Source organism: Antechinus flavipes, chromosome 1, assembly GCF_016432865.1.
Source record: "Antechinus flavipes isolate AdamAnt ecotype Samford, QLD, Australia chromosome 1, AdamAnt_v2, whole genome shotgun sequence".
Lineage (NCBI taxonomy): Eukaryota > Metazoa > Chordata > Mammalia > Dasyuromorphia > Dasyuridae > Antechinus > Antechinus flavipes.
This window is the reverse complement of record NC_067398.1, coordinates 673,415,924-673,431,794: the sequence shown is the minus strand read 5'-3', so window position 1 is coordinate 673,431,794 and position 15,871 is coordinate 673,415,924. Positions and strand designations below refer to the sequence as shown.

At 39.4% G+C, this 15,871-nt stretch overlaps 1 protein-coding gene across 1 annotated transcript in view; it reads right to left on the bottom strand.

The window, feature by feature from the left end:
• The window catches only part of ATP8B3 (ATPase phospholipid transporting 8B3), a 96,898-nt gene that overhangs the window by 63,419 nt on the left and 17,608 nt on the right, over positions 1 to 15,871 (bottom strand). The window contains exons 2-4 of the mRNA XM_051972268.1: positions 7,051 to 7,106; positions 5,606 to 5,697; positions 3,946 to 4,059 (exon numbers count right to left, since the gene is read on the bottom strand). Of these exons, the coding sequence (XP_051828228.1) occupies positions 3,946 to 4,059; positions 5,606 to 5,697; positions 7,051 to 7,105 (261 nt within the window). The 5' untranslated portion in view covers position 7,106. The remainder of the gene's footprint in view (positions 1 to 3,945; positions 4,060 to 5,605; positions 5,698 to 7,050; positions 7,107 to 15,871) is intronic.

Below are 15,871 nucleotides of genomic sequence, written 5' to 3'. Positions count from 1 at the left end.
GAAATAGAAAAAATCCGCTCATTACCACCTGAAATAGAGTCTACAAAGAAAACCTACAAAGACAGCATAGCCAAATTCTGAAACCCCCAGATCAGGGAGAATATTACAAGCAATCAATTAGAATTATACAAAACTTAGCAGTGATTATATTAAAAGGCTAAAGTCCTAGAACACTAAATATCAAAGAATCAAAAAACTGAGGTTACAGCTGAAAATATCATACCAGCCAAGTTAAGCATAATCCTGAACAGAAAAAAATATTCAATAAACTATCAGATTTATTTTGTTGCAAAAAAACTTTAAACTTAATAGAATATTTGACATATAAAATCCAAGAGAAATATAAGCTAAACATGAAAGAATAATTAAAAGGGATTTAATAAGGATAAACTTTATTTTTTAAATGTGGAAATGTAAAGTGCATATCTAAAATTGTCATTAGTAATTGGATAGTTTGAAAGAAAGATTGGGGTAAAGATGAATATTCTAAACTAGAAAAAAAAAAGAAGAAAAATTAATTATCCTATATAAATGAGGTACCAGAATAACTGACACAGAGAAATTAGATTAGAAGGAGGGCTAGTAGTTCTAGAAGCCTACTCTCATCAAGAACATAAAACTCTTCTAAATCCAGAAAGAAATAAGAAGGGAAGGGGAAGGGAGGGGAGAGAGGGGACGGGAGGTCTTTTAGAGAGAACCCTACTCTCATCACATCTGGGTTAAAGAAAGAACAACATATACATTTAGAAGGGAATAAAAGTCTTCTAAATTTATAAAGAAATAAGAAATTAAGAGAATAATTTTTGGGGGGGAATATAGAAGGGTATGTAGACTAACAGGAATGAGATAAGGAATACAGATGAATGGAAATTGCATAAAGAGGGAACATATATATTTGGAAAGCTATGACAGTCTTCTAAATTTAAATAGAAACAAGAGGCAAGGGGAAAGGGTTGGGGGAGAGGTTGGTGGTTATGTCAAGTAGTAGGAGAGCAAGGTACTGGATAGAAGTAAAGCAAAGTAGTCAGGAGGGATAGGAAATGAGATATACACAAAATAAAATAAAAATCAGGAGAAGAATTTAAAGTGTTAAAAAAAAAAAAAACAGGGTTAGTAATTTTCTTAGACAAAGTTAAAACTAAAATAAATTTAATCCAAAAAGAAAAATAGGGAAACTACACTGTATGTGAGGCATATTAATCAATAATATTTTTAGACTAATTAAAATAAGTAGACAGTGTAAGTTTATATGACTGGTGTAGAAAAAAATGAGCTGGTGGATTTAGAACAATATGGAAAAATTTAGCTTTTTGAAGGAAGATGTTCTCCACCTTCAGAGAAACAGATGACAAACCAATGTAGTATGGTCTTACATAAATGCATTTGAATGTATATGTGTATATATGTATACAATTATAGATATCTATGTATAGATATGTATATTACATATGTATGTGCATATATGTTTGTCTATATATATGTTTGTATCCGTACTTAATTGTAGTGTCCTAGAGAGAGGGCAGGAGAAAAGAGGGGAAAAGAATAAAATTAAAAGTGCACAGCAGAGAACAAAGAAAAACTACAAAGAAGCAATGACAGCTCTGCACACAATGAACACATAAAGGCTTTCTTGAAATGGGAACTTATTATATTGTTTTATATTTTGAATCCTCTCATGTTCTGCTATACACATGGCAATGGTTTTTTTTCCTTTTTCTATTCTGCATTTAAATTTAAAATAAATAAATATTTTAAATGGAATAAAAAAAGAGAGAGGGAAAGGAGGGATAAAAAGAAGAAAGGGGGCAAACAGAAAGGGAGATGGGGGAAGGAGAGGAAAAAAAGAGAAGAAAGAACAAAATATAAGTGAAGAAGCAAAGGAAAGGGTGGGTTCATAAGTGATGAAATGTCCCAGGGGTAAGTAGTCAGTGAGATGAAAAAGCATAGCACCCATTTCTGTAGTTCCTTCAGGTTTATAAAATGAGTTTTCTTCATAGTAATCCCATGAAGTGCCTGTGTAAGCTTTTTTACTTCTGTTTTACATATATGGAAATTGAGGTTCAGGGAATCAATATGAGTTGTCCAAAGTCACCTGGGTAGTTTAATGCCAAAGTTAAGATTTGAAGTGAAATCTAAATTAGGTGGAGCAATAGTTAGAGCATTAAGTCTGAAGTCAGGAAGGTTTATTTTCCTGAGTTCAAATCTGGCCTCAGACACTAGGTGGGTGCCCATCTCTGCCCACTGCTTTATCTTGTTTGCCTCTATTTTCCATCTGTAAAATAAGCTGGAGAAGGAAATGGCAAACTCTTGTATCGTTGCCCAAAAACCCCCAAAAGGGGTCACCAAGAATCAGACAGGACTGAAAAATAGCTTAATGGACAACTTTGCCCAGATCTTTTTCCTATACCACACACAAGATACCTACTCCGTCCCCCCGCCATCCCCCACAAAATGATCGATCCCCTTGCCCGTACCAATGACCCTTAAAGAAACCCAGTTCTATGCCAGCCTGGCTTCCAACCCTGCCTCAGCCTGACAGGGCTCACCTCCCACAGCCTTCGCGGCTTCTGCATTCTTGCCAAGTTCATCACTCCCTCCCTTCCTGTGCTTACCCACCCAGCCTAGATATTTCCTTGATATCAAAGAAATTGTGACCTATAAATCAGAACAAAGCCAAGGAATAAATTACTCCTCTCTCCATGGGGCCATCTAAAGTATCCACATGTGCATTACACCAGGTACCTGCCTACAATGGGTAGGGCCTTCCAAGAGTCACCAGGAAACCCAACCCAACCTACCGGTTGTTCCTTCCTCCAGCTGCTCACCCAACACTCAGCAGGCTTAGCTGGCAACTGTGCGGGAGAATCCCAGACCCCCCTGCTGGCTACTTCATCCCGTTCTACCTTGGCCAAATCCCCCCTATCACCACTGGCTACCCCACCTTCTCCATGTACCCACTCTCAGGGATTCTAGGCCATCTGTGTCAGCTCTAACACCACTGGCTCAGAGAGGCAACATGGAGTTACAGACAGAGGATTGGATTAGCAATCAGGAAGACCTGGATTCAAACCCTGCCTCCATCTGACCATTGGCCAATCATTTGATCTTGATGAGCCTTGGTTCCTTCATTTGCAGAATAAATAAAACCTGCATTACCTCTCAAGATGACATTGAGACCTCTCCTAAGCTCCCTGAGGGCAGACGTGGTTCCAGTTTTTCTGAGTCTGATAGTCAATCATTAACCATCCCAAGCTCTGTACTAAGCACTGAGATAACAAACAAAGGCAAATACACACGGTGTCCTCAACAAGCTCATGTTCTAAAAGGGAAAACAATATGCAGATAACTATGGACCTATATGAGCTTTACACAGTAGATGAAATATTGGTGGTTGTGGTCCTTTGTACTCAGAGAACCCAAATGACATGGCTATGTTAGAGCCGAGTTACAGAGTGTCCCACTGTGGCTGATCGGAACAATCTGAGCTCAGAGTGCCTGCCACAGGTCGCACACAAATAGTCCTTACGAACATTTGGGGTGGCTTCTCTAATTTTGCACATTTCACATTTCTTTTGGGCTGATTCAATTCTGCTTTTCATAGAACACCAGTACAGGAGAGGAAATAGGGTAGACACTAAATTGAATTGAATTAAAGCCCTTTGCAAACATTAAAACATTATAGAAATATCAGAAATTGGTGGTATTTGTACTAAATATGGAAGAGACCTTAGAAACCAGTTAGTCTAACATCCTTCGTTTTACAGATGGAGAAACTGAGGCCCACAAGCAAGGAAGGGATTGAGCAAAGTTAGCAGCAGAACCAGACTTGGAAGCTAGCACCCTCTTTCCCCTGCCCCACATCTTGGGGATAGGGCAATGCCCTTATTTTATGCTCTGTCTCAATTGCTGACTCCCCCTTCCTCCATCACTGAAGGGGTGACTTACCTGCAGGAGGATAACAAAGAGGAAGTAGAGATTGGCTGTTCGATGAAACTGCTCATAGAGGTTCAGGGGCAGGAAGGTTAGGATGTTGTATTTGGCCGTCTTGATGGCATTGTCCTAAAATAATAACAGTCTATATTATGGTGAGAGTACCTGAGGGCAACTGGGTCCCCCTGCCTGTCTCAGTCCAAAGAACTTTCAGGATTCGGGTCAATGTCCTCACCATCAGCAGCAGCAGCAGCGGGAGCAGCTAGTATTTATATAGGTATTTATGTCAGGGATTCTAAGCCATCTGTGTCAACTCTATAACACAACTAGCGAGGCAACAGGGTGCCATAGACAGTGTCAGATTTGGAGTCAGGAAGACTTGCCTCCATCTGACCATTGGCCAATCATTTAATCTTAGTCCCTTCATCTGCAGAACAGATGATACCTGCGTGACCTCTCAGGGTGACACTGAGACCGAATGGAATATAAGTTCCCTGAGGACAGACATGGTTCCAGTTTTTCCTACTACAGAGTCTGGCTGTGAGTCACTCCTGATGATCATTTTACACGCAACAACCCTATAAGGTAAGTTATCCCATTGGCAAGGTGAAGAAACTGAGGCTGAAAGGTTAGATGATTTGCTCAGGGTCATATGACTAGAAAGTATCTTAAACAGGATTCAAAACTTAGGTCTTCCTGAGGTTTCAAGTCTTCCTGAGCCCAAGAACAATACTCTCTCCGCCATACTACCTAGCAGGCTTGTTAAAGGCCTTTGACTTTCTCTATATTGCTTATTCCTAATTATTTATGTTATGTTATATATATTTGTACTTATTATTATATTTTATATTATATATTATATTATTATATTTATATTATCCAATATGTTATCAACCCTATTTGGATCTGTGTTCCTTGAAGGCAGGGTGCTTGACACACAGTGGTAAGCGCTTAATAAATGCTTGTTGACCAATTCTTGGGACTTAGAAACTAATTAGCTGTGGAGGTAAGGGGAGGTGAATGACAGTGAAGAACTGAAAATGATAAAGAGAATAGAAAATGGGGACTATCTGAGCAGACAGAAGCAAAACCAGCTTCCCATCTGCAAGGTTCCCAGAACCCCTCTCAGCACCATAGCACAAAAAGACTTGGAGGAGACTTTTGGAATCATCTTGTCCCCCTCACTCCCTTTTCACTTTGTAGAGAGGGAAACTGAGACCCAAGGAAAGGGAAATTACTCGCCCAACTTCATAATGCAAGTTTAGACAAAATTGCTATCTTAAACCCAAACCTTCGGACTCTTGGATGGCTTAGTGGTTAGAGTCTACTTGACTCTACAAAATTGGTGTTTACATCCCATTTCAGACACTGATTAGCTGTGTGACCTTGGATAAATCATTATTCTCTCCTAACCTCACCAGGGAAACGGAAATAGTCATGAGACTTCCCTTAAATGATGCCCAAAAAGAAAGCATATAGAAAACCCTTTGCTAAGCTTACATCTATGTCAAGATTCACTCTTATTATTAATTCAGGGGTCATAGGGCCCCTCCACAATCCCTTTCCCAGGTGTGAACCCGGTTCAGCTCACAGGTTAAGCCCAGGTTTCCCAGCTCCCCTCCCCAAATCCCTGCAGGCCCAGCTGGGCGCTAGGGCTTCCGAGTCCAAGACTCACCGCATACTTCCTTCTGTTCCAGCACAGAAAAACCTTCTTCTTGAACTGTCTGTGGTAAGCACGGTCATTGGCTTTCACCTCCCAAGTGAAATCTGAAATGAGAGCAAAGCACCCACTCACTGTCTCTCACCCAGGAGCTCCAGGCACTCACTAATGAGAAAACGGCCTAACTACACCCCAGGAGGGAAGCCGCCATCCCCTCTGGGAAGGGAAGATGCTCTGAGCAACGGCTCTGGCGGTGTGCCCTGGCTGAAGTTCAGTGGCAGTGATAAACAAAGTGGAATCCTGACGAGGATGCTGCTCCCTTAAAGCTTCTCCTCTCATCACATCAGTCTCCAGCACAAGATCCCTCCCAGGGGCTCCTCCCCTCCCAGCTGCCCTAACCTCCTTCAAATTTATTTACTCGTCTCCTCCATTAGAATATAAACTCCCTGGGGATAGCTTTGTGTCCCCACAAGCTAGCACAGACTAAATGCTTATGGATTGTTTACTGGATTAAACCTATCTCCTTTCCCCATTTTATTCACTTAAAAAAAAAAAAAAATTCCTTAAATCTTCTGTTTGGCTTTTGGCTGTCTGACCCCTTCCTACCTTTTATTAGACTTTATCCCCCTCTGCCCACCTTGTCCAAAGATTCTGGCCTTCCTATTCCTCAACAGGAGGTGACACCCTATATTCTAACTCCATATCTTTTCATTAATTGTCCCTCATGCTCTATTTAAATCTCCCTTGTCTTCCTCCATCCTCCCACCATTGCTCACACCTTCCCTCTGAGATTACCTTCCATTTACCCCTTATGCGGGAGTTACAAACCTGGAAGCTTTAAAAGTGCCATGCCTTTTGTGTAGGAGGGTAGGGACAGGACTTGTGATTTCACTGGTAAAGGGAAGTCCTCAAAGGAGAAAGTCCCTTTACCAACACAAACTGGCATTTTCTCTGTAATCTATAGTCTTAGAAAGTTGCCTAGAAACTGAGTCACATATATAAGAGCAATAACTATTCCCCAATAGATAAATGATCAGAGCATGTGAATGGTAATTTTTCAAAAGAAGAAAAGCTATCAGCAATCATATAAAAATGCTCCAGATAAGGGACAAGAGGATTATTTACTTCCAACTGACCTTGTTCCCTGCTTTCAGTGTCTCGCAACCTCCAAACAATCAATCTCACTCCCCTACCCAAAAAGCTTCAGTGACTCTCCACTGCCAGGAGGACAGAATATAAACTCCTCAGTTTGGCATTCAAAGTTTGGCACTCCACAATCTGATTGCAGCCTCTCAGTGTCAAGGATGATATTTCTCTGAATGAAAGTTGAGAGCTCCCATTTTTTGTCTACTGGGTCATATTTTTATAGACTCCCTGATCTTACCGATCCCTGTGACCTAGTCCCTTCTCTGGAATCCCACCCACCTCCCTGTTGACTTCAAGCCCCAACCTGTACCCACCTGGCTCCTTCTCATTTTCATTTCCAAAATTGTCCTGGAAGTTCTGAACACTCATCCTGGTGGGACCACAAAAATCAGTCAATCAACAAGAAATTATTATTAAGTGTCTACTATATGTCAGGCACCAGAAATACAAAGAATAAAATAAAATAACAACATTAACAACTGGCATTGATATAGTTTTTAAAGCCCTTCATAAGCTGGCCCCCTTCCTCCCCTGTACCTAGACTTTTCCCCATTTTTTTTTAGGTGTTAGTTCATCTGATCCTAGCAACTATTCAGTGAGGTAGGTCCTATTATTATTCCTACTTTACAAGTGAGCAAATAGAGACTTGAGGTGGAAAAAAGCAATAGGGGCTGGGAGGATGGTCAGGCAAGACCTCTTGACTTTAAAAGTAATTTGAGATTCTCACAGGTGACAGTAAGATAAGAATATATTTCTGGCATGGGGGACAGTCAATGAAAAGTCATATATGGGAGATACCAAGAAGGTCAGTTTGATCTGAGTAAAGAGGAGTAACATATAATAAGAAATGATATATAATAATATACAACTGTGAAGGGGAATAATATATAATAAGGTTGGAAAGGTCAGTTGGAACTAGGTTTACAGGACTTTGAACTTGTTTTTTTATCTGAGAGATATTGAAGTTTATTGAGGATGGGAGTGTCATGGGAAAACCCACATATTAGGAGTATCAATTGGGCAGCAGTCATTCAGTAAACATTTATTAATTGTCTATTTTCTAAGCACTGTGCTAAATGCTGGTGATGATACAAAGAAAAATAGGTAAAAGACCGTCCCATCCCTTGAGGACTAACTGGGGACTAATGGAGGTGTCTAATAGCGTAATGGAGGGAACCACAAGGAAACAGCTATGAACAACAACATATCTACAGGATAATGAACAGAAAGAAGGCACTAATACCATTCTATCTCTTCCTTAAAGAATTGGAGAAGGCTGGGGCAGAGATTGTTCTGAGATTTGCCTTACAAACCCTATTCTCATAAATTGTCCAAACTTAGTACAGCACATGGACAGCTAGGTAGTACACTGGTAGAGCATTGGGACTATAGTCAAGAAGGCTCCTCTTAGTCAGTTCAAATCCAGCCTCAGACACTTACTACTTATGTGACTCTTAGCAAGTCATAACCCTGTTTGACTCAGTTTCCTCACCTGTAAAATAGCCAGAGAAGAAAATGGCAAACCTCCTCAGTATCTTTGCCAAGAAAACCTCAAATGGGTTAATGAGAAACTGGACATGACTGAAAAACAACTGCACAAAAGTGTATAGGAGAAGGGAAGGTTCCTTAAGAGAATAACTTGATTCCAACCACTTCAAGAGCACTCATTTACAAAGAGTCAGGATGCTAATTACAAATTTCACTCTCATTTCAGCAATTCCCGGAATGATTCCTGCTTATCATATTTATAAGCTAAGTCAGATGAAGCAAAGGATTTCTGAACACTAATCCTGGTGGGACCACAAGAATCAGTCAATCAACAAACAATTATTATTAAACGCCTAGTAGATGTCTGGCAGTAGAGATTCAAAGAATAAAATAAAATAACAATATCAATAGCTAACATTGATATAGTTTTTAAAGCCCACTTCATCCCTTGTACCTAGAATTGACCTTTCTGAACCTCATTTTTCTCACCTTTAAAATGAGGATAATAGCATTGCCTTCAGAAGGTTGTCCTAAGGAGCAAATGAAAACCTGTTTGCAAGCTGGCCAAACCTCAGGGGGCTGTATGCCCTACCTCACTCCTAACTCTTTTTTAAGATCAAAAATCCTGGACACATCAAGCCTCTTTCTGTTGGGAACTCAGAAGAAGATTACAATTGGGTAATCAACAAAATTCAAAAATTGTCATGTGAAAAGTAAGATTCTTCAGAAAGAGAGGAGAAGGAAGAGAAAAGATAGAACAAGAGGAAAGATAGAGGAGAAGGAAGAAAAGAAGAAGAAAAGGAAGAAGAAGGAGGAGGAAAACAAGGAGGATGAAGAAGAAGAGGAGGAATTATATATATATACATATATATATATGACGGAGAGAATCTATATAAGGAGATAGATGAGAGACAGAGAGACAGAGAGAAGAGAGAGAGGAGACAGAGACAGAGACAAAGAGACAGATTCAGAGATAGAGGAGAAGAGAGAGAGGAAGAAGAGGGAGAGAGAGAAAGACAGAGACAGAGAGAGGAGAGAAGGAAAGAGAGAAAGAGGAGAGGGAGGGAGGAAAGGAGAGGGGGGGAGAGAGAGGGAGGGAAGAAAGGAGAGGGGGGGGGGGAGAGAGAGAGAGAGAGACTATTAGTTCACATGCATGTGCCTTGTATGTGTCAGTAACTGTGCTAAGTGCTGAGAATACCCACACAAACAAACAGAGGCAAACAAAAGAAAGCTGCTAATGTTCTATCTGGGGGACCATACTGGAAAGTCCTAGGAAGCTGTCCTGGGGTCTGGATGAAGGTGGAGGGCACCAGTCTGGGGACATGGTGGAGAAGCATTTCTATGGGGGTCTGGGCTGCTGAGGGAGGATGCTTCCCAAAGCACCTTCTGAGAGGAAGAGTCCTTGATATGGAAGTGGTAACAGAGCAAGAAGAACCCTGCTGGGGTGGAGATGGAGAGTGGGTTAAGAGTCATGCTCTGGGCAGGTTTGGGGGAGAGCATGGTTGTCATGGGTACCCTGAAATGTTTTGTCTTCTTTATAAGACCTAAGAACAGGGCTGGGTTTTATCTAAACCCGAGTCTCCCCCAGCACCTGCACATCACTCTGCGTACAGTGGGACCATAATCCTTGGTTGGTGAAGGAATGAAGAAGTAGATTCTGACATTAAGCCTGCTGCTGATGACTCAGGGAGTGGGGACATGGTCTTGGTTCTTGAAGCCCACCCGCAGGGCAAGCTCACTGTAAGCCGGGCCAGCAGTGACCTGGCTCTGTTTTCAGGAGACCACCTGGCCTGAGAATGGAGAGTGTGGCCACCAGAAAGGAGTTGTTTGGGCCACAACAGCTCACGACAGCCTCACCTGGTCAGAGAAGGTTGGGGTCTGCATCCTGAAGGAAACGACTGCACCGATGAAACCACAGCACCTTGGAAGCGGCGCCAAGAGCAGGAAAGCAACCCTGCACTTATCCACCCAGGTATCAGGGACTTCCCAGCTCGAAAACTGGCAAAGGCAGCAATCTTTGAAGTAGGTACCCGCAGGGAGGAGGGATTGCCCTCAGGAGGATGTGTCAGGCAGGTGGCCACCCGTTCTGCTTGGGGGCATGTTGGCTATTCACTCTCAGAACCACAGAATCTTAGAATGGGAAAGGAGACCGGAGAGCACTAGCCTACCACACTTGAATAAGAATCCCCTCAATAACATCCCCCCAAAGAGTCTATCCAGCCTCTCAGCTTGAAGCTCTCCAACAAGGGGGAAATAAGGGAAGGGAACCGACATGTATTAAGTGTGGCACCTTGGAGTCAGTAAGAGTCATCTTCCAGAGTTCAAGTCTGACCCCAGACACTTACTAGTTGTGAGATTCTCTTCACCTGTTTGCCTCAGTTTCCTTATCTGTAAAATGAGCTGGAGAAGGAAATGGCCAACCCTCCAGTATCACTGCTAAGAAAACCCCAAATGGGGTCATGAAGAGCTAGACATGACTGAAAAAGATTTAGAAATAATAAAAATTTGCCAAGTGCTGTACTAAGGGATTTTTACAAATATCTCATTTAATCTTCACCATCACCCTGTGAGGCAGGTACAATTACAATCCTCATTTTACAGATGAGGAAACTGAGGCAGACAGAAGTTAAGTGTTACTCAGGATGGAGAGAATTACCTCAGACAGATCTACATTTATGTTTCTACACTTTAGCAAAAGATTGTTCTACATGTCTAAATTTATGTGTGCATGTGTATGTCCTTTCCTTATTTAAAATTCCTTCCAGTTCAAGTATCAACAGTTTGGAAGTGTCTCCAGCTCATTTAATGAATACATGTTATTTCATCTTAAAATTTTTTAATTGCTTAAAATTTTTCAACATTTCCTCATTGCCTATGAATAAAATACAAACTCATTTTGTTAGTCAGAATTACACAACCAGGAAGTGTTGGAGGCTGGATTTAAACTCAGGTTTTCCTGATTCCAGACCTCCAGTTGTCTCTTCAATGCACTTAATTGCCCCCTGAACTAGCAAATTCTTTGTATTTAACTACTGATTAATAATTATTAATAATAAATATATTTATATTATATATTATAGTATATTTATAAGTATATTTATTTATGTGTTATATTTATATATATTTTATTCCTAAAAATTATTGTAATATTTATTGATTATATTATGTAATATATGTAATATAATATGTAATATTAATTAAATATAGTATATTTGTTAATATATTTGTCCTAAAATAATTTGTATAATTTGTATTATTTGAGGGGGAAGCTTATCCTTCTAGCAAATGAAATCCCTCTGCAGCTCCTGCTTCTGCTCTCTGGGTCCATGCAGATCACCCCAGTTACTTTTGGCCAGTGTTCTTCCTAAAATGGCCAGATAAAGATCCCTATTGGTGATTGTCTACTCAAAGCCCCTGATGCTTACATTACATAATCAAGACTGACCTTGGAAAGATGAACTTGATATCGCCCACAGAGCACCATTGTTGAAAGGGCTCTGGGCTTAGAGTGAGAAAAACCTCAAACATTTAGTAGCTGTGCAATCTAGGGAAACCCCTTTAACCTCTCTGTGCCTCAGTTTCTCCACATGTAAAGTCCTTATAGACCTAATGGCCTCAAAAGTCTCTTTCAGTTCTGAATCTAAAACTGATCCTATAATTTCACTCTTCCTAAGGAACATCAGAGCCAGGTAATTAGAGGCTCAGGGAAAAGCCCACAGGAAATCCCCATCCACCAGATGCCTTCCAGCTTTCCTGGGTTCTAGGTGGAGATTCTCAAGTCTGTATCCATGAAATAATGGGTCACCCTGAGAACTCAACCGCTATAAACTTCAGTTTCTCTCACAGTAAAATGAACATGGTAAAGAGATAGCAAAGCATAGCAGAGAGAACTGGACTTTGAATCAGGAAAAAGCAGAATTTGAATCTTCCCTCCAAAAGCTATGTGGTTCCAGGCAGGTCACTTACCTTTTCTGAGCCTCCGTTTCCTTAGCTGTAAAATCAAGATAATCAATAGAATTATTGTGAAGACAAACCATCATAGGATCCCAGATTTAGAACTGAAAGAAACCTTACAGTCCATCAAGTCCAATCCCTTCATTCTACAGATGAGAGACTTGAGCTCAGATCCTGAACTGACCTGATCAGCTAACGAATATCTAAGGCAGAATTTAATCCATGTTTTCCTGACTCAAGGTCCACTGCCCTACCTACACCAATATGCTGCCTCTCCATGAGAATCATGTATTTATAATACTTTAAAATTTTTTAAAGCAGAAAAATGTTAGTTTCTGTTCCTATCATATCTTCTAAGTTTCTTCCAAATTTCAATCTTCTAAATCCTTAAGGACCACATAGTGAAATTTGTGGAATATAGCTTCTAGGGGAGATAGATAGTACTAGGGAGGTTCCTCTGGCCTTGGGATACTTCTGTTTTAACAATCTATCAGTGATTCTAAAGTTTTCTGGCTTTGGAATCTGTGATCCCAAGGTCTGCTGGCAACCTGTGATTGTAAAAGTCTTCTGGCCTGGGAATATAATATTTCTTCCCTTAGATTTTAGGGAAGATATATTAGTGATCTTGAGGCCCTCTAACTTTAGAATGTTATTGTTCTAACAATCTGCCTGTCAATGATTTCAGTCTTCTGGCCTTAGAATAGACCTACAAACATTACAGACTGTCAAATAGATAATCTGTTGGTCAGTGATAACCAAGTCCCTGAGACAATTGTGAATAGATCACCCTTCAGACCTATTTATAAGCCATAAAATTAGCAAATAAGTAACATGAAGCTCTGATCAACTTTGTCCTATAAATCTGTCTTTTCTTTTGGGTCCTTTGCTAAATTCTTTTGCAACTTAACCTACTTCAATTGGTGTTACAATTTCAATAAACTTTGCCTTGACTTGGAGATGGGTTCAAGCCTACAAATTCTTTTGAGACATCTCACAACATTGGTCTGGAACTGCAACCTTTTGGGATCCCTTCTGAACCTCAACAAAGGGGCTAGCTTAGGACACCAGCAACTCACAAACTCTTCGTAGCATTGAGAGCTCCTTTTCTTTCCCCCTTTGAGTACCTGCCCAGTGGCTCCTTTATAACCTGGAAGGGGCTGGCGTAGAGCTTCAGCACTTCTCTTTCTCAATTGAGACACCATACAAAAAAAGACTGACTCTCAAAGGACCTTCTGGCCTTTAAAAACACCCACCACCACAAAACCATAGGTTGTTGGCTAACTAAGGAGAAGCATGACAGCAACTCTTGACTCAGTGATCAGTTCTTAAGTCCCTTGACTTTCTTACCACAGTTGAAGGAAGTCACCAAAGATGCCTCTAAGAACTTGTAGCCACAAAAATGCCCCAGCAGATCCAGGTGTTTTTTTGGTTGGGGATTGGGGTTGGAGTTCTTAGATTTAGGTAAGGTTTTGTTTTGTTTGTTTGTTTGTTTTTGTAATGCCTTTTCATTAAAAACTCTTTTGGAAATCAAAGACTTGATTTTTGTTTCTTATTACCTTTATGTAATCAGAGGCTCAAGACAGAATCAAAGACTTCCCTGTTGGACTTATAAAATACAAAAGGTGAACAAGGCTTAAAAGTGATACGGGTGAATATGCCAACAGGAAACAGTTTGGTATAAGGGGGGCAAAGCCTAAAACAGAGAATGAGGAAGCTGGGTTTGAACCCCACCCTATTAAATTCTTAATACGTGTAATCTTAAGCAAGTTCTAACTCTCTTTGGGTCATTTTCTTCCTTTTAAAAAGAGTGATAAGTTCCTTATTTGTGTGTTTGTGTGTATTCTCAGTTTTGCTAGCATATGTTCTAATTTTTAAAAAATTTCTTCTGGTTTTGCTGTGATTTTACCCTGTACATTTGCTATTTTAATGATTCTGTTTTCTGCTCTCTTCTTGTTAATCAGATTGTCTAAAGGCTTATCAGTTTTATTTGTGCTTTAAAAAAAAAAAACTAGCTTTTAGGTTTATTTATCATTTCTATGTATTTTTAGTTTCCAATTTATTTATTTTCCCTCAAATTTTTTAATATTTCTTTTTTTGGATTTATTTTAAATTTATTTATTGTCTTTCTGTTTTTTTTAAATATATAGTCAGTTTACTAATCCTCTATTTTTCTATTTTGTTAATGTAAGGAAAGGATTTTTCCCCCTGAGTATTGAGTTAGCTGCATCCTAGAGATTTTGGTATATTGTTTTATCGTTACCATTTTCTTTTACATGGTTTTAATTATTTCTATAATCTGTTCCCCTTCCCAGTCATTATTTAAGATTTCATTATTAAGTCTCTATATGAGTCTGTATCTCTTGTTTATAATCCCTGAACTAATGACTATTTTTATTGTTTTATGATCTATAAAGGATGTAGTAATTATTGCTGTCTTTTTGTATTTGTTTGCAATATCTCTGTACTCCTAGTACATTGTCAGTTTTTGTTGTTTCACCTGGTGAAAAGAAATATGGATATTCTTTTGCTCTGTCATTTAGAAAAGATGCCTTAAGTCTTTTAATTCTAGTTTTTCCAGCTATTTGTTAAATTCCATATTTTCTCTTTTCTTTATCTTTGTTAGATTTATCTAAAACTGAGAAAGGGGTATTGAAGTCTCCAGTCATTATTCTCCTACTATGTATTTCTTCTGTGTGTAGATAATGTTTTCTTTAGGAATTTGGATGCTAAGGAATTTGGAGCATATAAGCTTGTTACTGATATTGGTTTATTATCTATGGTTCTGTTTTAACACAATGTACTTTCCATAATTATCCCTTTTTTACTTTTTGAATGTTTTTGCTTTGTCAGATAGCATGATCTCAGCACCTGCTTTTCTGGATTTACTTAATAGATAGTCAATTTTTCCCACTCCTTTGGTTCTATTTGTGTATGTCTTGGGTGTTTTTTTTTTTTTAATGTTTCTTATAAGTAGGGTTTTGTTTTCTTAGCTAATCTGTCATTCTTTTTCATTTTATTGGATCATTTAATCCATTCACATATAAAGTTTTGAAAGTTATGTTTCTATTTCTTCCATCTGTCTCTTTTATTGGGAGGTGTTTTTTTTTTTTTCCCCAAGACTTTCCTCCCTCATTTGCTATAACCATACTACTATTGATATGGCTGATATAGGCACCAAATGTTAGAGTTCAGTCATGTGAAGAATTCACAATGACTATTCTCTTTGGCAAAAGGTATGTTTATTTAGGAGAAGAGGTTACAGACAAAATGAAAATATACAATAGATACCCAGAATGGTAAATATGAAATAGAGTGGTAGAGCATATAGTTATCAAGAAAGGGGTTTTAACAAATGGAAAAGACAAGTCCCCCCCTCATGAAATTTGCAACTGGCCAGGAGAAAGGAAACACCTCCTAAGATTGAAGTGTGCCCTTAGTTGGCAGATTAAATCCTCAAAGGGATTTAGCACCCTAAAAGAGTTAGTTAGCGATAAGGAGGAGAAATGGGATCTGAGAGGAGAGACACCATAAGACATAGTGGAGTTTGAAGAGATACCATATGGCAAGGAAGAGAGGTAAGGGGAAAGACACCAAGAGGAGTCGTGTTAGACTGACCCAAAGAAATGCAGCAAAAATGGCATGGGTTGTAAGTAGGGAATATTATAGAGAAATTTTATAGGGAATTATAGGGAA